General features: G+C 40.8%; 1 protein-coding gene across 1 annotated transcript in view; it reads right to left on the bottom strand.

The window, feature by feature from the left end:
• HUWE1 (HECT, UBA and WWE domain containing E3 ubiquitin protein ligase 1) overlaps nt 1–23,835 on the bottom strand; it is a 1,134,422-nt gene that overhangs the window by 230,014 nt on the left and 880,573 nt on the right. Inside the window, exons 45-47 of the mRNA XM_080273518.1 lie at nt 16,323–16,576; nt 13,865–14,024; nt 12,464–12,870 (exon numbers count right to left, since the gene is read on the bottom strand). Of these exons, the coding sequence (XP_080129644.1) occupies nt 12,464–12,870; nt 13,865–14,024; nt 16,323–16,576 (821 nt within the window). The remainder of the gene's footprint in view (nt 1–12,463; nt 12,871–13,864; nt 14,025–16,322; nt 16,577–23,835) is intronic.

Raw genomic sequence — 23,835 nt, forward strand, 5'->3', positions numbered from 1 at the left:
ATATACAGGAAATGAGCTACGCTCGTGGGGTCCCATCTCTGTTTCTCAATAAGTCAAATTTAGCTTTAACCTCATTTAAGTTTTTAGACTGGACGATCTCTTTGTCCAGGTTATTCCGCAGGTCTATACATCTATAAGGAAAACTATATTTCTTGATATCCTTCAAGCAGCTTGGCTTCCTCAGTTTCATCCCGTGTCCTCTTGTTACTCTCTTATCCCATAAAAACAGATCTTCTTTGTCAATTTTATCTACTCCCATCATGGTCATGAACACTGCAATCATGTCGTCTCTCCTTCTCCTTTCTTCTAAGGAAGGCAAATCCAGTTTTTCCAGCCTCTCTCTGTACGACAGATCTGCCAGACTGGGGACCATTTTGGTTGCTGTTCTTTGTATTCTCTCAATCTTGTTTATATCTTTCTTTTTGTGTGGGGACCACACTACTGCTGCATATTTCAACCTGGGGCGAATCATGGCCACTATCAATTTTTTCATAATCTCCTCGTCCATATAATGAAAAGCTACACTTATATTAGTCAGGAGTTTATACGTCTCTCTAACTGTCTTGTTAATGTGTTTTTCAGGTAACAAACTGTCCTGGACCAGCACACCCAAATCTTTCTCTTCTCTCGCTTTTGTGATTGGTTCATTACCCATCAAATAATTCAATGATGGCCTCTTGGTACTTTTACCCATTTCCAATATTTTACATTTCTTTGCATTGAATTTCATTTCCCACATCCGGCTTCATTCATGTATCCTATCCAGATCCTCCTGCAGCATTTTGCAATCCTTCTCAACCTCTACCTTCCTCATGATCTTTGCATCATCAGCAAACAGACTTGCATAGCTGTTCACTCCAGCTACCATATCATTTACGTAAATCAGGAACATTACTGGCGCCAACACCGAGCCCTGTCGGACTCCACTTGTTACTTCCCTCCATCCAGACATCTTATCCTTTATTACTGTCTTCATTTGTCTGTCTCTCAAAAAGTCTCTCATCAATTCTAGGAGGTTCCCCTTCAGTCCTCCTATATGCTCTAGTTTCCACATTAGTGTGTGTGTGTGTGTGTGTGTGTGTGTGTGTGTGTGTGTGTATACCAGTATATATATATATGAGATGGAGAGAGAGACTAATGAGGAGAGTGAATGTGAGTGATGTGGAGGGAGGGAGAGGGAGGGGGAGGCTAAGAATGAGATGGAGGGATGGAATGGAGAGGTATATGAGAGAGGGATGTGTGAGCCGTGCGCAGGGCAGTGAAATGGCGGGGGACAAGGCGACATGGAAGCGATTTGTTTGTGGACACCCCCTACGGGATTAAGGAGTCCGGCAATACACACTTTATATCTATCTATCTATCTATCTATATATATATGTGAGAGGGAGAGTGAAAGACTAACGAGGAGAGTGTATGTGAGTGAGATGGAGGGAAGAAGAGGGAGGGGGAGGCAAAGAATGAGATGGAGGGATGGAATGGAGAGGTATATGAGAGAGGGGGGTGTGAGCTGTGAGCAGGGCAGTCAAATGGCGGGGGACAGGGCAAAATGGAGGCGATTTGTTTGTGGCCACCCTGTTCAGGATTAAGGCGTCTGGCAATGTTAGTTATAGAAAGTGAGGAGTGTGTGCAGCAGACACAAACTATTGATTTGTGATATGGTGCTTAAAGAACGAGTGATGAAAAAGAGGACTTATGTACCTAGGAGAAAAATATGGAAGCTGAAAAACCAAGTAGTAAGGGATGCCTTCTATAGCGAGATGAGAAGGGTGATGGCTGAACAGGGAGCTGTAGACAGAGGTGTTAATGAACAGTACAGAGCCCTCAAGAACAATTTCCTGAGAGTTAATGATATAACATGCAGTTGGACAAGAGGACCACCAAGACATAAAGTAACTTGGTGGTGGGATGAGGGTGTAGAAGCTGCAGTTAATGAGAAAAGAAGGCTTTTCTGGGAAGGGAAGAAGGGTGGTAGCAAGAAGGAATATTTGGCTGCCAAATGTAGGGCTAGAAGAGAGGTATACAGGGCAAAGTCTGAGTCACAAAGACTTTTACTTGATAATCTAAATCATGGGGAAAGGAAAAATATGATATTTAAGGTAGCAAATCAGATGAAGAGGGATGATCAGGATATTGTAGGTGAGCAGTGTGTGAAGAATGACGAAGGAAGGGTAGTGGTGAACAGTGAGGATATTAAAGATGCATGGAGAGAGCATTATAGCCAGTTGTTGAATGAGGAGTACTGGGAGAGGGAAGGGTTGGAGCCAGCAGATCCAGTGTTTGGCCCTTGGCCTTTGATTGATGCTGCTACTGTGAGTGAGGCAATAGGCAGGATGAAGGTGGGGAAGACAGCAGGTGTGTCTGGGATGACTGCCGAAATGTTGAAGGCCTCAGGAGATATAGGGGTGAGGTTAGTCACTGACCTGATGAATAGGATTATTTATGAGTGTGTTGTCCCAGATGATTGATTGAAGAGTGTAATTGTACATGTGTATAAAGGGAAGGGTGATGCCCTGGAAAGAGGGAATTATAGAGGTATAAAGCTTTTAGATTAGATAATGAAGGCAATGGAGAGAGTTTTAGAAGGTATGATTAGAGAAAGAGTGAATATTGATGAGATGCAGTTTGGGTGTATGCCAGGTAGGGGGACCACTGATGCCATATTCATTGTTCAACAGCTTCTGGAAAAATATATTGGTGGGAGAAGGGATCTTTATTTTGTTTTTGTTGATCTGGAAAAGGCCTTTGACAGAGTCCCTAGACAGGTGGTGAAGTGGGCAATGAGAAAGCTTGGCTTGGAGGAGTGGCTGGTTAGGGTGGTTATGGCTATGTATGTGGGTGCTCACATCCAGGTAAGAGTGAATGGAGATTTGAGTGATGGGTTTTCCGTGAATGTTGGTGTGCATCAGGGGTCAGTTTTGAGTCCCATGTTGTTTATCATGGTACCTGAAGCCATTTCAAGTGACTTTAGAAACGGACTCCCGTGGGAGATGTTGTATGCTGATGATTTGGTGTTGATTGCAGAGAACGAAAGGGAGGCGGAGGAAAGGTTTAGGAAGTTGAGAGATGGTATGGGGCACTAGGGCTTAAGGGTTAATGCAGATAAAACAAAAGTGATAAGAAGCAGGGAAGTGAGCATGGAAGTGAAAAAGTTACTACATGACAGTATTGTGATACCAACTCTAACGTATGGTAGTGAAGCTTGGACGGTGCTGGAAGGACACAAGTGAAGAGTGAGAGCAGTGGAAATGAGTTATTTAAGAGGAGCCTGTGGAGTCACATGGAGAGACAGGCTGACAAATGAAGATATAAAGAAGCATTGTGGTGTGGATGTGGATGTGATAGGAAGCGTTAGGAGGAATACACTGAGGTGGTTTGGCCATGTGGAGAGGATGGAAGGTGAAAGACTGACGAAGAGAGTGTATGTGAGTGAGGTGGAGGGGGGAAGAGGGAAGGGGAGGCAGGGGATGAGATGGAGGGATGGGGTGGAGAGGTATATGAGAGAGGGGTGTGTGAGTTGGAAGCGGGGCAGCGAAATGGCAGGGGACAGAGCGACATGGAGGCGATTTGTTTGTGGCCACCCCAAACGGGATTGAGGCGTCTGGGAATAGATAGATAGATAGATAGACAGATGATATCTAGAGTCGGTGGCAGTACTGTCAAAGATGAGGAAGAGTGGCCATGTGCAGTTTGCCGCAAGGGCGTGGGAAGTAATTCCATCTTGTGCAGTGTTTGTGATAAATGGGTGTACAAGAGATGTAGTGGTATCAGAGGTAGACTGCGAGATAATGCTGATTTTATGTGTACGGCGTGTTGGGGAGAGCAGGTGGTGATTGTCAGGCATGAAAGGATTGAACTTGCTGGTGAATCTCTTGAGTGTGTGGAAGAGTTTTGTTATTTGGAAGACATGTTGTGTGCTGGAGGTGGGGTTGGAGCTAGCTCTGTGGCTAGGGTTAGAAGTGGTTGGAAGAAGTTCAGGGAGCTCTTGCCTCTTCTGACATTGATAGGGCTCTCCCTACATGCTAAGGGGTCTTTGTATGCAGCATGTGTTAGGAGTGTAATGCTGTACGGTAGTGAGACCTGGGTAGTAAAGGAGGAGGATATTCACCAGCTCAGACGTACAGAAATGACAATGCATGCAAGGTCCGGGGCGGCGGCGGCGGCCCGGGGGGGGGGGGGGGGGGTTGCATTTACGATGGAAGAGTTGAGAGGCAGGATGGGACTGGAGTGTATTGGTGTTGTGATGAGGAGAGGTAGATTGAGATGGTTTGGACATGTGGAGAGGATGGGGGATGATAATTGGGTGAGGAAGGTGAGAAGTGTTAATACTGGGGGCAGGGTTTTGAGGGGTAGACCAAGAAAGACATGGGACAAGGTCATTAAGTGTGACCTCAGGGTTAAGGGACTGAACAGGGAGGCTGCAATGGATCGTGCAACATGGAAAGCCGCCATTAGGTGACCAAGGCAGATGCATGCAAGCATGTTGGAGCCTTTAAAAACGAAACGAACGAAACGATATATACATATATATAATATGTATATATATACAGTGCTCGTCAGAAGTATGGAGCGCCCTGCGTCCCTCCTGAGAAACAAACCTTTCAGCATTGAAAAAACATATAAATAATGCATCTTATTTACCTTTAGTGCTTCGTAGGGTAGCCTTTACGTTTCTTCACGGACCTGAGACGTCTTGGAAGTGAAAGGGCGAGGCTCCTGAGGTGCTGGAGGGGTATTTTGTCCCAGGAGTCACGAATGGCGGCTTCCAGCTTAGGCAGAGAGCTCACGTCCTTCCCTTGGAGACTCTGCTTTACGAGGTACCAGAGGTTTTCAATCGGGTTGAGGTCTGGGCTATTTCCTGGCCAGTCTGTTATGAATGATACCTCGCAGTCACGAAGCCAATTGGTGACCGATTTGGCCTTGTGAACAGGTGCACCGTCCTGCTGAAACACTCGTGCACCTGTTAGCTCGAAGGAGTCTGGTAAATGACCACACAGAAGCTCCAGGTAAACATCCTGATTCACCCTGAGGTTCTTGGGAAGTACAACAAGCTTCCCCAAACCCTTCCCTGAGAAACAACCCCATACCATGAGTGAATCAGGATGTTTAACTGTGCTTTCTACATACCGTGGGTCAAGTGGGTCACTACCTTTGCGTGCTCCTCTGTTACAGGTAACACTAAACGTTGCCTCATCAGACCACAACACTGACAACCATCGCTCCTCACCCCAATTCAGATATTTATTAGCAAAGGCAAGCCTACGAATTCTCTGGCTGCTAGAGAGAAGAGGCTTTTTCACAGGCCTGTGACTTGTGTAACCAAGCTCATGCACCCTACGAGACACTGTTCTCACTGACACCTCACCAAACACTTCCGGGTTGCTCTCCTTAATTTTCCTTGCACTCACACGAGGATTAAACTCCACTGCATGTTTTAAAACATTAACAGACCTTGGGGAAGTTTTCCTAGGCCTACCAGACCTCGGTTTCTTTGTGGGAACTTCACCACTGTTTTCCTCCCGAAACCGCGCACACCAACGACGCACTGTCGATCGTGCCACACCAACCAATTCACTAATTTCCTTTGTCTGGTGGCCTGCCTCCTTTAGAGCAATGATCTGGGATACGATTTCACTCGATAGCTCACGGGTAGGTGCCATAACAAAGTTTTGAAGGCCAAAACACTGCGGGACACTCGGTAAAAAATGGCGCAATTTGAGAGGGACACTCGGCGGAGTTCCCCTCTCTCAAGCAGCCCGTGGGCGACTGAGGCGGGAACCAACCAGCGCGTTGGAAGGCCTCAGGCTACCGTGACGTCATGCTCGGAGCTCAAACTTGTGGCTCAATTCTTACCCCCCAAAATGGGTGATTCTTTTTGGGCCATAAGTATTGCGCGCCCGGCGGACAACGCTGAATACTTTTGACGAGTACTGTATATAATAGTGAGTTTTACGCCAGGTACCCCTTTTTTGGATATGGGCTAAGGCGTTGCCCCTCGGTAGAGGACTTTGGTTTGAAGCGTGTAGCATTTTATGACCGGATGCCCTTCCAGATGTCTACCAATGACCCTTGAGTGGATTCGATCCTCCGACCCCACGGTCAGAGAGGAGCGCTCTAACCCACTGAGCCACATTTATTTATATATATATATATATATATATATATATATATATATATATATAGATATATATATATATATATATATATAAATGTACATATATATATATATATATATAAATGTACATATATATATATATATATATATATATATATATATATATATATATATATATCCCACTGCTACCTGGCACGTCCCTGGGTGGTGGATAGGGGAAGGCCTTGTAGATATACAAGGTACAGTCTTAGACGGCGCGGACCATGGGACTCCCTATAGATATATAGGGCTCCACCGAATATAACGAATAAGGTGGCAGAAAAAATTACATCTCACCAGAAACTATGTGGCAGGGAGGTGAGATTATTTGCCACAATCCTCTCAACCAAACATGAGTTCTATTGCAAAGTATTTGACAGGCATTCCTGTTGGATCATAGTCTATTAAAGGTCCAACCGCACTGCCTCCTGTGCTTATGGGCAGTGTGCCACCGAAAGTGAGTAAGCACTGTGTTGATAAGATAGAGACTGGGATATTAAACACTCTTAAATCAATGAAGATCTATGCATACAATGTAAGAAGCCTCGCTGAAGATTACAAACTTGATAACTTAATGGCTGAACTGGAAAACATTAGTTGGGATATTGTTGGTTTGAGTGAGACCCACAGAAAAGAAGAAAAAGTAATTCAGCTAAATAACAGTGGCCACCTATTTTACCACAGAGGAAGGGAAAATGAAAGAAATAGTGGTGTAGGATTTCTAATTAACAGAAATCTTGCAGACAACATTGTTAAATTCAGCAGCGCATCTGACACAGCAGCAGTGGTTGTAATTAGATTGTGCAAAAAATATACCCTGAAAGTGATACAAGTATATGCACCAACTTCTCAGAGCTCAGATGAAGAAATTGAAACGTTCTATGATGACATCTCCCAGATTATGGAAGAAGAAAAGACCACCTATACTATACTCATGGGAGACTTCAATGCAAAAGTTGGAAAATCAAAAAATGGAGATGCATGTATGGAGTGGGAGAAAGGAATGAAAGAGGAGAAATGTTGGTAAACTTTCCAGAAATGTTTAACATGAGAATAATGAACACATTCTTTCACAAAAGAACAGGGAGAAAGTGGACCTGGAGAATCCCAAATGGAGAAACAAAGAATGAAATCGACTTCATTATAGCAAATAAGAATAACACAATCACAAATGTCACAGTTATCAACAAAGTAAATATTGGAAGTGATCATAGAATGGTGGGTTGCACAGCAAGATTCAATTTCAAAAGTGAAAGAAAGAAGATGATTAAAGACAAAAAGATATACCCAATAAAAGTCAGCGAAAACAAAGCAGCTTTTCAGTTGGAAATAAGGAACAGATTTCAGGCTCTCAGTTATGCTGAATGTGACATTGATGAGTTGAATGACAGACTAACAAAAGTCCAAAAAGAATCAGCGGAGGTAGCAGGAAAATCTAATACAACCAAAGCCGGGAAGTATTCAGAGAAGACACTTGAGCTTATGAAAAAAAAGAAAGGTAATGAAAGTAAAAACAAAGAAAGATGAAATAGAACGAGCAGAATTAAATAAGCTTATCAACAAAAGACAAAGAGAAGAAAAAAGAAAGAGAAACATGGATCAAATCAAAGAAACCATCAAAAAAAAAGAAAAAGTCTGAAACAAGTCCGAAATAAAATGGCACTTGGAAAGCAACAAATTACATAACTAAAAGACAAAAACAGTTAAGCCATTAAATGCAGAGATATGATGCTGAAGCGAGTTGAAGAATTTTACAAAGAACTGTATGCATCAAAGACAGTAATACCAAGAGCTAACTTTTCCGTTGACACAAGTGAAATACTTGAGATAACATCAGACGAAGTAAATATTTCTCTTAACAATATGAAAAGAGGGAAGGCTCCGGGAGAAGATGGAATAGTAGCAGATTTACTGTTGGATGCAGGAGCAGAAGTACAAGATAGGCTTGCTCACTTATTTACCCAATGTATAAAACAGAAGAAAATTCCCAAAACATGGTGTAATGCAATTGCTATTCTACTTTATAAAAAAGGCGACTCAAAAGACCTTAGTAACTATCGACCCATTAGCTTGCTATCAGTCATTTACAAACTTTTCACTAAAGTCCTTACAAACAGAATAGCTACAAATTTGGAGGAAAACCAACCTCATGAACAGGCAGGATTCCGATGCGGGTATTCGACCACTGATCATCTGCACACAATGAATCAGCTAATTGAGAAAACTACAGAATATAACAAACCACTGTGCTTAGGTTTTGTTGATTACGAAAAGGCTTTCGACTCAGTGGAGCACATAGCAATTATAAATTCACTGCGAGAACAAGAAGTGAATGAGAACATTATAAAACTGCTCGAAAATATATATAAAGAGGGAACTGCTACAGTTAAATTACATAAGGACTCCGAGAAAATTAAGATTGAGAAGGGCGTGCGTCAGGGAGATACAATTTCACCAAAGTTATTTACAGCATGCCTAGAAAGTATTTTCAGAAAGCCAGACTGGGAAAACAATGGAGTAAACATAGATGGAGAAAAGCTAAATCATTCAAGATTTGAAGATGACATTGTCCTAATCTCAGAAAAAGCAGAGACGCTGCAAGAAATGTTAAATGACCTGAACCGAGAAAGTCTCAAAGTAGAGCTAAAGATGAACCGGAGTAAAACTAAAGTAATGTTTAATCCACAAACACCAAAGAGCGTCATCAGAATAAGCGATGAAAATCTTGAAGAAGTTGAGGAGTACAACTACTTGGGACAAATACTAAAATTAACGAAAGATCATGATAGCGAAATAAAAAGACGCATTACAATTGGATGGAAAGCTTTCGGTAAACATAGAGACATTATGAAAAGTAGCTTGCCAATTTGTATGAAACGAAAAGTATATAACGAAATGTATAATTCCAGCCATGATGTATGGTTGTGAGACTTGGAAACTGACAAAATCGATGGAAAATAAATTAATTCGTTCTCAGAGAGCAATGGAAAGGTCAATGTTGGGAATATCTTTAAGAGACAGGAAAAGATCAACTTGGGTGAGAGAGCAGACTAAAGTCAAAGATACTATAGAAGTTATAAAAGAACAGAAATGGAGGTGGGCAGGCCATGTAGCAAGAACAAGGGATAATCAATGGAGCAAGAGGCTGACTGACTGGACACCAAGAGATGGTAAGCGTAGCAGGAAAAGGCCAGACAGGAGGTGGAGAGATGAAAAGAAATTTGCAAGGAAAACGTGGCAAAGATTGGCTCAGCCAAGGAATTCGTGGAGAAGGTTGGGAGAGGCCTTTGTTCAGCAGTGGACTTATAATGGCTGATGATGATGATGATCTATATATATATATCCATCCATCCATCCATCATCCAATCCTACATTGCCCCATGAGGAGCGTAGGAGCCTGGGGCTAGGCAGTTGGTCCCGACATTTAAGATGAGAGTGACCAGCCTCACTCATTCCTTAGTGGCATTATATGAGCAATCAACCCCATCCACCCCTTGGATATAAACCTTCACCGGCTCAATCCGATTGGTGCGCAATAATTACCCACTAAACTACCAGGCGCCAAAATTTGGTTATATGGTTACCACCCAGCGTAGCAAATGGTTTCCTGGTGCACAGGAAACCATTTGGCTTGTCACTCAGTGTATAGTCACCCACAGGCTGAAGGAAGTGCAAAGAATGAAGGAAAAAAAGACAGAAGAGGGAGTTTAAAGTCACCCGTAGGCGGAAGGACAAGGAAAGAATGAAGGAATGAAAGACAGAAGAGAATGGAAGGAAAGAAGGATGGAGAGGAAAGGACAGACACCCGAGAGCAGCACTACATCGAGTGAGTGGATGGTGAGCGCCCCCACCTACCACAATATATATATATGTGTGTATATATATATATATATATATATATATATATATATATATACACAGTATATATCATCCGGACACCCTTTCCCACCCTAGGGCAGGGTGAGAAGTAACAATGTCCGGACAGCCAAAATTTGCCCAATGCAATAGGCCATGCTTCCATTTGCTCACCATTCAAGCCCCCAGAATCCTGGCTCTATCTGATACACCAAGAACATTCACCACGTTCTATAGCTTCACATAAATGTATCTGACAGAGTCTATCCAAACAGTCACATTAAAAAAGGGTGTCAAACCCCCGATAACATGCTTCTCCCCACAATACTCATCAAGCCAGCTCAATCTCTTGTTAGTCCCCTAGCCTCACCGACTTCCAAACTTCTCTTTCTCACACACCCATCCACCATATCTCTCCACCTTCTCCTTGGCCTACCTCGCCTCCTCCCTCCTTCAAATTTGCTCAGATATACCTTTTCACCACTCTGATATTATCCATTCTCTCCACATGACCAAAACATCTCAGTATACTCTCTTCAATTCTGGTGTACACCAACTTCCTCACACCACATCTTTCACAAATCACATTATTTTGCATCCTATCCACCCTCCGTACTCCACATTATACATTCCTCAGCAGTCGTATCTCCACTGCTCTTACTCTTGACTTTTCATTTTCATGCCACACCATGATCTTGCATCCATATGTTAAAGATGGCACTCACACTCCTTCATGCAAGCTTTGTGCAGCTGCAACACTCAAACCTATTTTCTTATCAAGGCCATCACCCCTTGGGTCACTCTACTTTCCACTTATTTCGCACATTTTCCTTGTCTTCTATCACTGTACCCAGGAATCTGAACTCTCTCACCAATTCCAGTCTCTCTCCATTCACTGTAACATCACACTGGGAGTCACCTTCTCTCTCGATAACCATAACTTTACTCTCTTGCATATTTACTTTTAAGGTACAACGCTCACAGACATCAGCAAAACTCCGCACTAGTCTACAAAGTTCTTGTTCGGCAATTGCAAGCAGCACTGTATCATCAGCATACAACAAATCTGAGAATATTTCATCTATCATCATGCATTACCAATGCCACTCTTTTCTCCATTACTCGTGTTTTTACTTTTCTCATCACCCCATATGAAAACAGTACTTACTGTGGTTAGCCTCATCAGTATGATGATACTTTCTTTCTACAGTATATGTTACTCTTGCAACTACCAATCTTAAATGATTTTAGGAGAGACCTGTTATAGCAACGTGATTAAAAATATCTTCCATCATCACTCTCACAGATTGTGATGCATTGGCATTGTCAGATACCTCCATTATCCACTTTTGAAAGAAGCACATTTTCAAGGAACTAGCACACAGTGGTGCAAATCTGGAAGAATATGAAATAATCAGTAACTCTCTTATTCCTCCTGAAGTCACTGGTAAGCAACAGCTGCTGGCTCAGGAGTCATGTTTTGCTCAATATTTTGTTTTTCATTCTTTTTTTCTAAGCTACAGGTCGTATAAAAAAATCTCAACATGAACAAAGAGCTCATGAAATTCTGTTTCTAGACAAGTTCTCAAAACACAAAGGCTGAGAGCAGTCCTTCTATAAGGTAGAGATTGTATTTACACAATTTCATTTCTTATTCAGAAAGTGCAGATGTTAATCACTGTTTCACTTTCATTTTAGCTTACACTAATGGGCAAATATGATGAAGGAATCTTGTTATGACAGAGGAATACACTGGAAGCCAGTAATATTAAGGTGGGTATCCATAAATACACTTTTCAGGGGTGTGGTGGGAAATCAGCCAAGACTGAAAATATTCAACAGACAGTGTAAACCTATGTTTGAATTTCCCTCCCCAAATAATTGCTTGGCTAAATGCACACGGGCAGCTGAGGATTTGATGACTAACAGATGGATGGATGAATGTAACAGAATTTACTTCTTTCAAAAAAATGAAAATGAATAAATTAATGTGGCAATAAAAAGAATGAAATATGAAGGCATTGCCAAATAATCAATCAATCAATCAATTCATATATCACGCTATCTCTTAAGGAATCCCTATATACTTGGTTACAACTGATGCTTTCTATGGAGTGAAAGCTGAACAAAAGCCAAAACAGCTATTTATTTTCCAACATCTGGTGATACTGTTGGGAAAAAGGAAATCTCACAATTAATAAGATCTGTAACAATGTCTGCTTGTACTTTTACTCTATTTATGTGAAGCTGAATGTTTCCTGCCTGAATGATGATTGTGTGGTTAGTTACAAAGTCTGCAGCCACATTTCACTCACATGGTAGTACCTCCCAGAGTCTAGGGAAGCCGACCACTGCTATGTACAAAATTGCAATATCACACAGAAGAAAAGGGGTAAGAGGAAATTATTTGCTTAAACTTTTCTTTAACATCAAACCCTACATGGACACTGCACTAACCTGCATACAAGGGGTGAGGCCTGGGGGTGAATGTTGACAGCTGTGGTGTGGGCAGCCACTGAGGTGCGCTTGCCACTTTGTTGCGATCTGTGGATCTGGAAGATACTCGCACGGCAACCAAGGGCAGCATCCATGCTCATGCTTAGCCACGACGGTACCACACATAACCGGGCTTCACTCCGCCAAATAGGGCTGGTCGTGATGGAGGCAGCGGTGGTGGTGGTTGTAGTGGTGGTGGAGGGAGGAAGATCTATCCTATTCCCACCAAGATTGCCTTTCCTTCCAATACCTTTACTACCAATGTCAGGTAACTGTATTGCTGTTTGTACATTTGCCATGGCCTGGTCCCCAGTGCAACTACTTTGTTGGCTCTGGTCACCACAGCGCTCAATGATCGACAACAGTGCCTGTACCATGAGAAAGAAATGTGTTGCAAGCAACCTTCAAGAAACATCATCACTAAATACTGTATATTAAAACTAAACTTGACTATGACTACACTGCATCAAAACAAGAGTTATTTGCAATTTTACATAACTACATTGTAAATCCTTTCATTCAAAATACTTTTGATTTCTGCTATATCTATCTATCTATCTATGTGTGTGTGTGTGTGTGTGTCTAAGTTTAAGAAAAAGGGAAAAACCAGGTCTTTATTCAATAGTCAGGCTATCCACCTAATGTCTGATACTTCTTTTAATGCAATATTCGTGTTACCTGTCAAGACAGGTATGAAGAACGACTGTACAGTCAGCTCAACTATAACACAGCAATTTGGTCAGAAACATGTTACACATTATGGAAAAAAGGATGACACTACATGCGAGAATAAACTTATCAGGACCTTCCCTAGTGTCACCCCTAGTGACCTCCCTACACCCACACAAACCTTCCCCCAATTGGTCTTAAATGCATCAAATATCGCTAAGTAAGTCTAACAATACATTGATACACACAAATAAAAACACACTTTTATTGTACATAAATAGAACTGTGACAGTAGACGGACTTGGTGTGAGGGAGGAAGGAGGAGGGAGGCGAAGATGCACAGTGGGACCCAGAGCAGTTACTCGCTGCACACAATGGGAGGCAGGTATATGTATTGGCTGAGATTGCCATATTTGGCTATGCTTAGACCTACACCACAAGTTATGAACATTCAACATGCATTTTAGAAAAGTTTAGAACCTGACAAATGGCTATGTGCATTTATATAAACAGTGTTATAAGGGAGCTGACTACAGATGCTTATACTAATTACTCTAAACAATCTTGAAAGTCTTTCACAGAGCTGTCTACCCAGCATGTTGTGATGTACATGCAAACTGCTTCAATAATATACCGTACATAGTACAAATTAACACAAACACAAGGATAACTGTGATGAGAATGCTGTATTACCTTAATAACCCAGTCTCTAGTAGGAGCATGATGACATAGGTAGCGGAGCACTCTGTGTAGCCGGCCAGTGTTTAGCTTTGGCTCATCAACGAAGAGCAATACCAACAGGCATGTCATGGCCTCATGGTCCAGCAGTTGCCGGCCTCGAGGCTTACTGCTCCTGGGGGGAAGGGAGGGATTACATGCTGTTGCTGCTACTTAACCCCAGTCTGTCAGGCCCTTATGGAGTCACCCCATGGGATCCCTATGTCGCTGACGCTATGTCGGCATCTTAGTTTGGTATGCACTGTGCAGTGCTCCATTATGTGTGTTATGCTGTGTGGGCTTATTCTAAAAGGAGGGTACATCATCGATGATTTCATCCCACCCATATCAAAGTTCATTTGAAACCAGTGATATATTTTTGTTGGTATCACTTGCAATAAAGGAGAGGAAACACAATCACTGTATGATATTCCTTGATAATGTTATAAGGTGGATAAATGGAGGAGTGAAGGAGACATAAATCTACCCCGTACTGGCAAATGTTCACGGCAATCCCACTGCCAACAACTCTTACAGTGTGCAGTTTTATACCTTCTAGAGAAGACAAGGAGAAAGGAGGGAGATATGTTTCAGGACATGAATCAAAAGATAAAATAATATTCCAGGCAGGAACAGCCTCTCCACCTATCTCCTGCTACATCTGAGATGTGGGACTACTTAAATTGCACATGGTGGGTAATGTGGCTAACAAAGCCCCATGTCAATAAATCCTACATACATCACACACTCCTATTTATTACAAAATAGAAATGGTGGTTGCAAAATACACAACTTTATAAAATCCTGGTGGATCACTTGCTAAAACTGCCTCAAAGAAACTTTGATTATTGTACAGAGTCCGTAACTTCTTCACTGATGAGCAGTTGGGTATAATTTATGAGAGTCACGTGCGCTCTCAGCTTGAATATTGCTCACCCTTGTGGAATGGATGTGGATAGGTTGCATTAAAACAACTAGATAAAATTCAGAACAAAGCTGTTAGAATCATTAACAACCTTGCCACTACAAATAAACTACCTCCCCTGCAAGTAAGAAGGAATGTTGCCTCCCTTGCACTATTTTACAGATATTCTTTCGGTAAATGCTCTGGCGAAGTTGCGTCCATGGTGCCACCTCTCCATACCTTCCCTCGTGCTACTTGGGCATCTGGTAGCGCTAATGACTGGAATGTCACTCAGCCATATTGCAGAACTTCTATCAAAATTCTTTCATTCCCCGAACTGCATCTCTCTGGAACTTGCTTCCCCAGAGTTGTTTCCCTCTAAATTTCAACCCACAGCAGTTCAAGTCTAACTGTTACAGATATTTTATGAATAGAGGACACCAATAACCTGGTGTATGGATTATTTTTTCTTTTTTATTCATTTGTTTTTCCTTCCTCCGTTGTAAAAAAGATGGAAACGACATTTAAAGGAGCTACTGACCAGAGAAAATGAAAGTACATAAGTGGTTAGGGAATAGCTGAGTGGTAAGAAAGGGGATCTGTTGGGTGGAAGTGTATAAAGCACTGAAGAAAGTCAAAAAAGGAAAGCACCAGGAATTTATGGTGTGTGTGTGGTGAAATGCTAAAATACAATGGAGGTTGTGACTGAATGAATGTTGAAAATTTGCACACTGGTCTGGAAGGAATGTAGTGTTCCATGGGATATGAAAGTCTGCTACAGTACTGTATAGTAGCTCCCCTTCACAAGGTACAAGGAGAAAGAGAAGTGTGTTTAATAGTTCCCCTGTACAAATGGAAGAGGAAAGATATAAGGTAGGATACTTGTTGACAGAGTTATGAAGAAAACCATGGAATTACTTTTAGTTGGACAGGAACAAGGGCATTTCAGTAAAAAGAGGGAGTGTGTAGATCAGATATTCATACTAAGATGTTTAGTGGAAGAGTAGAGAAAAAGCAAGAAACTTTGTTTTGCCTTAATGGACTGGAAAAAGTCTGACGGGGTAGACAAACAAGGAATACTGGAGATGCTGAAAATATACAAAGTATATAGGAAGCTGCTGAAAGCAGTCAAGAGTATGGAAGAGGATGCAAAGGGGTCATTGAATGTGGAACGTGGACTAAGTGAGGCCTCCGATTTAACTATTGGACTGAAACTGCAATGTCTCAGGGTGTTAAGTACAGTGATCCCTTGGTGATCACAAATAACTGGTACTGAGCATGGCATGTGACAGCTGAAGTGTGCGATAACAAAAGCACAGAACAGATGAGATTTACTCCATCAGTTCTGTGCAAAGCCATATTTTCATCTTTATGGCAATTTAGATGCTCTAAATACATACTGGTACCTACTGTTATGGTTAGGTTTCAGAATAACATACTGGCATGGTTAGGCTACTTGAAAGTGTCTTTCGACTGACATCACTCAACCAAAAGGCTAAAAATATTTAGCATACTACCATTTTCACTTACGTGGTGGTAACTTGCTGGCCGCTGGATGAGGGGCGAAGGTTCCAGCTGGTAGACCAACTGGAGGAGTGCATGAGGCGAGACCCAATGCGGGCAGTATTACGAAGGATGGAGGAGAGAGAGGAACCTGACCGATTAAACATATGCTCATGCACATGTCTGTTACGTTCCTCTCGCTGCCGACGGAGAGTTTGAGCTTCTTGTGCAAGGTCAGGAGGCAAAGCTGCAAACTGTGAATCTTCCAGGTCTGCTAAAATCTGAAAAACAATATATAAAACACTGTTAAACCTGTGCTATCAACAACAAACTACATGCATATTACACATTGCATTACCTGTTTGATACCCCAACCTTCAGTCCTTCTCCCCGTGTCAACTAATAGTATATTAAATGTTCTGGACCACTGCCCAAAAATCTACCAATATCTATAAAATCTGTAACCTTTCCTGAAATTTCCTCACCAGAAGAGCATTTCTCTTTGTCTCACCTCTATTTCATAATCATGACACAGCTTTCTGAGGCTACTGATACTCTTCTCTGTACCCTAATACATTCTTTATGCCCTTTCCTCTCCTCCATCCTTCTTTCCTTTCATCCTCCTCTTTCTTTCCTTCATTCCTACCTCGCCCTTCGGCCTATGGTTGACTTTACACTCCCTCTTTTGTCACTCTTTCCCTCATTCCTTCCTCTTCCTTCTGCCTGTGGGTGACTCTACACTAAGTGACAAGCCAGATGGATTCCTGTACACTAGGAAACCATTTCCTATGCTGGGTGATAACCATATAACAAATTTTTATGCCTGGTGGTTTAGTGAGTAATTAAAGCGCTCCAATCGGATTGAGCCAGTGAAGGTTTATATCCATGGGGTGGTTGGAGTTTATTGTTCAAGTAATGCCACTCAAGCATGAGTGAAGCTGGTCACTCTCATCTTAACTGTCAGGACCAACTTGCCTAGCCTCGGGCTCCTACGTTCCTCATGGGGAAATGTAGGATTGCATGAGGGATGGATTATTAATCTCCAAGTCAAAGCTAATGTTCCATGTTTAACAACCTCATGAGCTCTCACGTTCCCGAACTTTAATCTTCCTAATTCTCTGCTCTAGCTAAGGCTGCGCTGTCAATCATTCATCAGTTTTTGTTTTAGGTCTGCTTTCCATGCTGAATGGGTTAGAAAAATTCACTTCACAACTCTCCTCTCCCCTGTTCTGTTTTGCACCAGCTCTCTAGTAATAAATACCTGAGGTAGCACTCCAACCTCGTCCCAAGACTTTCTTTCCTACTCTGTCAACAACCTGGAGCCTGGATACTTCAACAACTCCTCTGGTCCACCAGTGTGACATATCCTAACAATCTCAATATCCTCCTTTCTACCTCCTTTATGATGTTTAGCAGTCTCAGCCATCTTCCCTGCTCCTCTAAGGATAGCTCATCATCATCCAGTTTTACTTAAAATTTCGTTGCACTCTATTTCAGAGGCACTATGTTTTTCCTGTGCTCAACCCTTGTCATTCTCCACACAAACCATAAAATATTAAAACTTTACCTGTATGTACATTCTTGCTTTAACTGCACAGTCCAACCACACAGATATAACATATGATGTGTGAGGAAACATGATGAGCTGAGCAGCCACACTTAGCCCAAATCAGGTTGGCTCTCTGCTTTGGACAGGATGTACGGAATGAAGAGATAAAGTGGTATCAACTTCCTTGTTGAAAACTGACTTTACCGCTACAAGAATTTTTACAGAATTTTTCATATACATTAATAAAATTCCATTCATAAGCAAATCTATTCACTTACTGATGAAACAAACTGGGAGACTCTTGGAGCCTATATTTCTTGTTAATTAGAACCAAGTGGGAAGGTGTCATTCGCTGATCACATTGACACAAAGTCAAAGTGTGCCACAATTATCATCAATATGATCTGGGCAATTCAATTCTGGAAAATAACTAATTATCACTAAATTCTAAAAAGACAGAAACCGGAAAGACAATATATCATCAATCATGGTCGAACACTTGCAGGGCAAGCAACGTACAGGCACTGTCATGTGTGTTCAATGACAAAATGTCAGCCCACTGCAAGCAAGGAAACGGCCTATCAGTGTCATGAGTGTAAGATTGCACTTTGCCCTAAATGCTTCTTCGTGTACCACCATGAAAGTGAATTCTAAGCACAGGTGTGTGGGAGCATGTTTGTAAATAGTGGACAAAGAAAAGAAAGTGTGTGTGTGTGTGTGTGTGTGTGTGTGTGTGTGTGTGTGTGCGTGCATGCGTGTGTGTGTGTGTGTGTGTGTGTGTGTGTGTGTGTGTGTGTGTGTGTGTGTGTGTGCGCGTGTGTGTGTGTGTTCTTACCTTCTTGTATCTTTACAGGAATGAGTCAAGCTTGTACTGTCCCATGTCTTAAACCATATTTATCGTACATATCATTAATTTTATGAATTGTTTTGGCACACTACTATTTCATTCGATAGTGTATTTCACTGATCAATTGCTCTATTTGGGAAACTAAATTTCCTTACGTCTTTATCACCTCTCTTTTTATGCAGTTTTTTGCAGTGTCCTCTTGCCGTTGCTTCCCCATATGTTAAGTAATCATTTATGTCTATTTTCTCCTTCCGTGATATGCATTTATATAGCATTATCATGTCACCTCTTTTCCTTCTCTCCTGTAGTGTTGGTAGATTCAGTTCATTCAGACTTTCTTTGTAGCTTAGATCCCTTAACCCCTACACCGCGGGCTTGTTTACCAATGACTTGCGTGTCCCGCGGGGTTATTTGGGCTCCGACAGACTCTCAAAAAATATTTGCCAAAAATCAGTTATTAGTCCTAGAATAATAAAATTACATATGCTTATGGCACATACCTTCAGCTTTCTCCTGGAATGTTTGTTGAGCCTTCGTCGGTTACCGTAGGACTTGTGGAGACCTCTGAAGTAGGGTAACGAAGTCTCCACTTTACACTTCCCGACAACCCGTAATATGATTACCACAGCCAGACACAAACACTATAAACACTATTCTACAATTTTCAAGTAGTTTGGGATCCATACTCAAAAAAAAAAACCACTGTGAAAGCAATGGAAATTACGAGCGCGTCTGATCGTCGCACTGGCACTAGTTCGCTCTTAGTACTCTGTCATTTATTATTCATAAAACCCCTCACACTTTATATTTCTATTACTATATAACACTTATATATATCTACAGTCTTTATCCATAAGTTTCCTTCAGTAGTATTAGTTTATTGTCACTGTAGGGATTCAATTTCAGTAAAATATGTAGCATTCACTTTCTCGTCCTGTTTACTAGCATTGAGAGTGAATGTCACTCTCATCTTCACTCTCATAACTCATAGCATTCAGACATGCTAGAGTGAAACTTTCACTTTCATTACTCCTAGGGTATATACTCGTATTCTTATAATACTACTCATTTACATTTCTATTTACGTTCTCTATTTTATTTACGTTATTTACATTTCTATTTTATTTACACTGTGTTATGCACTGTCACTTGAAGTAACTTATAAAACTATTTTCCATTGTTCACGTATATTTATATTCATTACTTTCACTTGCTGTTTACACATTATTTACAATTCCACTTGCACTGTTTTACTCAATAGAAAGATCGTAGTCACTCTTTTATCAATTGTCAGCCCTTTACCTCTTTCCACACGAGGTTTAGTAGGGGGTAAAGGTCACAGGGCCCTTTGCATGGGGGTGAAAAGATTCCTTGAAGTCAGCAAGAAGAAACATACGTACTCTCACTTCGGAAGATGAGAGTAAACTGATAACGGAGGGCCGGGGTGGAGGCCTATTTAGGGGTAATTCAGAGCTACCAATGTTAGCTCTTGAAACAGCTATGTCTAGCACTGAAATGATTGGCAGGAAATCTAGACAATACATTATAAATTAGGTAGTTCCAGGTGAATGTAAATATCACTTAGGCTTCTCCCTTCCCTCCTTACATGTATATTTATTACGAAAATAGATAATACGGCATATTTCAAGGGGAAAAAAACAACGAAAATTAGCGAACGAGTGCACGTGAGGTGTTGTCAGGTGATAATTAGCCAATTCCAGGTGTATGGCACTCTCACTTACCTTATTTCTTTCTTGTATATATTATTTGGTATAAGAATAGGACATAGGGCTTATTTCAATTGATGAAATCAGTGAAAAATTCCAGGGAAGATTTACTTAGCGAAGCACGGCCGGGCAGGCGAGAGGATAGGGTAATGGAGGGGGGGTAGGGAGGGGAGTCAAGAACGGGGAGAAATGGCTAAATTGTCAACAATGGATGGGAGTACAGATGAGATTAGGAGTGCTGACTAGTGTTGGACATTGGCAGTACTGATGGATGATACAAGCCCCCACTTGGAAGCCCGGGTGAATTCAAAATAACACAGAATCACAAAAACGACGCCCCGCGGTATGATCCCTTGCTCCCAAGCGTCACGAAAGTGACGCCCCGCGGTTAAGGGGTTAAGCTTGGTACCCATCTTGTAGCAGCCTTTTGAACTTTTTCAATTTTGCCTATGTGTTTTTTGAGATAAGGACTCCAGACTACTGATGCATACTCCAGGATTGCTCTGATGAATGTTGTTATTAACTTTCTTAGCATGTCTTCATTTATGTATGTAAATGTTATTCTCATATTGGCAAGCAGTGTATACATGTTCCGTACCTTCTCACTGATGTGGTCAGCCAAAGATAGTCTGTTATTGATAATCACACCTAGGTCCTTCTCTCTTTCTGATGTGTGTAGGGTTTTATTTCCTAATGTATAATCCCAATCAGGTCTTTTTCCACTTTTACCAAACTTGATTACATGACACTTGCCCACATTGAATTCCATTTGCCATGTATTACTCCATTCACGAAGTTTAGTTAATTCTTCTTGTAGCTCTTTACAAGAGTCTGTGTTAGTAATTCTCCTTTGTATTTTTTCATCATCTGCAAACATATTTAGATAGCTTTCATTTCCAGTGTTACTGTCTATATCATTTATATACACTAAAAACATGACTGGTGCCAGCACTGAGCCATGTAGTACTCCACTAGTCACTTCTTTCAATGATGAGTAATTTCCCCTTAGTACTGTTCTCATTTTTCTTTTCATGAGATAATCTTGCATCCAACAACACAGTTTGCCTCGAATTCCTCCTTGATGGTACAGTTTCCATAAAAGTCTTTGGTGTGGTACAGTGTCAAATGCTTTCTTGAAATCTAAATAGATACTGTCCACCCATCCTTCCCTTTCCTGTAATGTGTCTGTTACTCTGTCATAGTAGCTCAACAGATTAGTAACACATGATTTTCCTTTTCTGAAACCAAACTGTCTTTCTGTTATCATACTGCGTTCTTCTAGGTGATTTACCCAAGCTTTTCTTGTAAGCTTATCTAATACCTTGCTTACAACACTGGTTAGTAATACTGGTCGGTAGTTAAGTGGATTTTGTCTATTCCCTTTCTTGAATAAGGGAACAGTGTTTGCTTTCTTCCAAATATCAGGTAGTTTACCTTGACTCAAGGATTTCTTGAAAATTAAAAATAATGGTTTACTTAACTCCTTTGCACATTCACGTAGCACCCAACATGCAATTTCATCCGGTCCATTTGCTTTTCCTTTGTCTAATTTACTTAGCTCCTAATGTATTTCTTTTTCTGATGTTTGTATATCTGGTAGTATGTGTGGGCATGCATGTTCCACATAATCCCTCTCAAAATTTTTTTGCCTCTGTAAAAACTGATTGGAAATTCTTGTTTAGTGTTTCACAAATATCCTTCTCTTGTGTATAGGAGATTCCATCGTCAGTAATGGATTGTATTTTATCTTTCACTTTGGTTTTGCTTCTGGTTGATCACTACTTTTATTTATAAGATCCTCCTCAAACTATTTTTGGGCTTCCCTCCTTATTCTTGTATAATCGTTTCTTGCCTGTTTGTAATTATTATATGCCCTTTCACTATCGTGTCTTCTGTATCTATTCCACAACAAATCTCTCTTTTCTTTTGATTTTTTACATTCTGTATTAAACCATTTCTTTATATACTTTTCTGCTTCTTTGTGCTGTGGGATGTACAGTACTTGTGGACTCTTATTTCATAAACTTCACAGAATTTTCCATATAAAGCATTTAAATCTAGTCCTCTAAGCTGCTTTTCCCCCAAAATTTCTAAGATGTACTTTTTTAGGTCATGATACTTTCCCTTTATATAGTTTAGGCTCTTTTTGTAACTTTCATTGCTGTTATCTATGTCATATGCAATCCTGAATTTGCAATTTAGTACTGCATGGATGCTTTTCCTGAATGGAGGGTGATATATTAAATTGCCAATATCGTTTTCTTGCCTAATAAATATGAGATCTAGCATTGAGGGCACATCGAGTCCTCTTTATCTGGTGCTTTCCCTAACATGTTGCGTTAGGAAAAACTCTGGTACAAGATCCAGGAGCTTTTGGTCCCAACAGCTTTCTTGGCTTTTTATATCTAGAGTATTCCAATTTATATTTGTATTAAAATCTCCAGTTAGTTTAATTCTTTCCGATTTCTCTTCCATTTTATGTAGTAATGCTCTTAAACTCTGACTTGTACTCTCTCCCAGGTCCTCATATTCATCTCTTTCCCATGTGTTTGATCTGGGTGGCATGTACAAATTGGCTACAATTACTTTCCCTTCAGATGTATTTATCTCTACTGCAATCAGTTCTACTTGTGGGGGTATATCTAATTCTATTTCTTTGACTTTTAGATTTTTCTTAGTTAATATTATAATTCCTCCCCCTTTTTTTAAGTTCCAATCTCTTCTCTATATATTATATTCCTCTAAGTTTAGGATGTCATTCGATATCCTTGGTGTTAATTTTGTTTCAGTTAGGCATATTGTATGTGGTTCATTTTCTCTGACATAATCATTCATCTCTAATAATTTAGATACCATTGCATCCACATTTGAGTACATCAACTTAATCATCTTGTTTATATACTTGTCATGATTTGGTTCTACTACCTTCCTCCTTTTTATTCCATCCTGTTTATGTACCACTTTCGTACCTGCAATCCAATTACTTGGTAAAAAAATTTATTCTTCTCCTCTTCTGATCTTCCCTCATTTTTTGTTTTTGCTTCCTCCCTCTTCTCTTTCAGTAATTCTAGTTCCTCTTGTGTTAGGCATCTTTTTATCCATACATTTTTGAACTACTCTTTTTCCATAAGATTCTTTGCATTTTTTAGTATCTCCTCCATGGTGTTTACACTCTAGAAGGTTACCTTTAGGGGTCTTGACTTGCTTTTCTCGTATTTCCCAAACCTTTTGTGTTCCTCTATGTCTTTACTACAGATTTCCTCTGATACTTCTTTCAATATGCCCATTACATTTGCCATCTCCTTTTTATCTCTTGAGATTTTGTTTTTTACTTCTTCCTCTTCTATACCAGTGATTACTATAGATTTGTTAATATCCACTGAATCTCTGACTAACTTAGGATTGTTTTGGATTATT

Source organism: Coenobita brevimanus, chromosome 55 (assembly GCF_032717465.1).
Source record: "Coenobita brevimanus isolate Jiangsu-jjx chromosome 55, ASM3271746v2, whole genome shotgun sequence".
In the NCBI taxonomy this organism is placed as follows: Eukaryota; Metazoa; Arthropoda; class Malacostraca; order Decapoda; family Coenobitidae; genus Coenobita; species Coenobita brevimanus.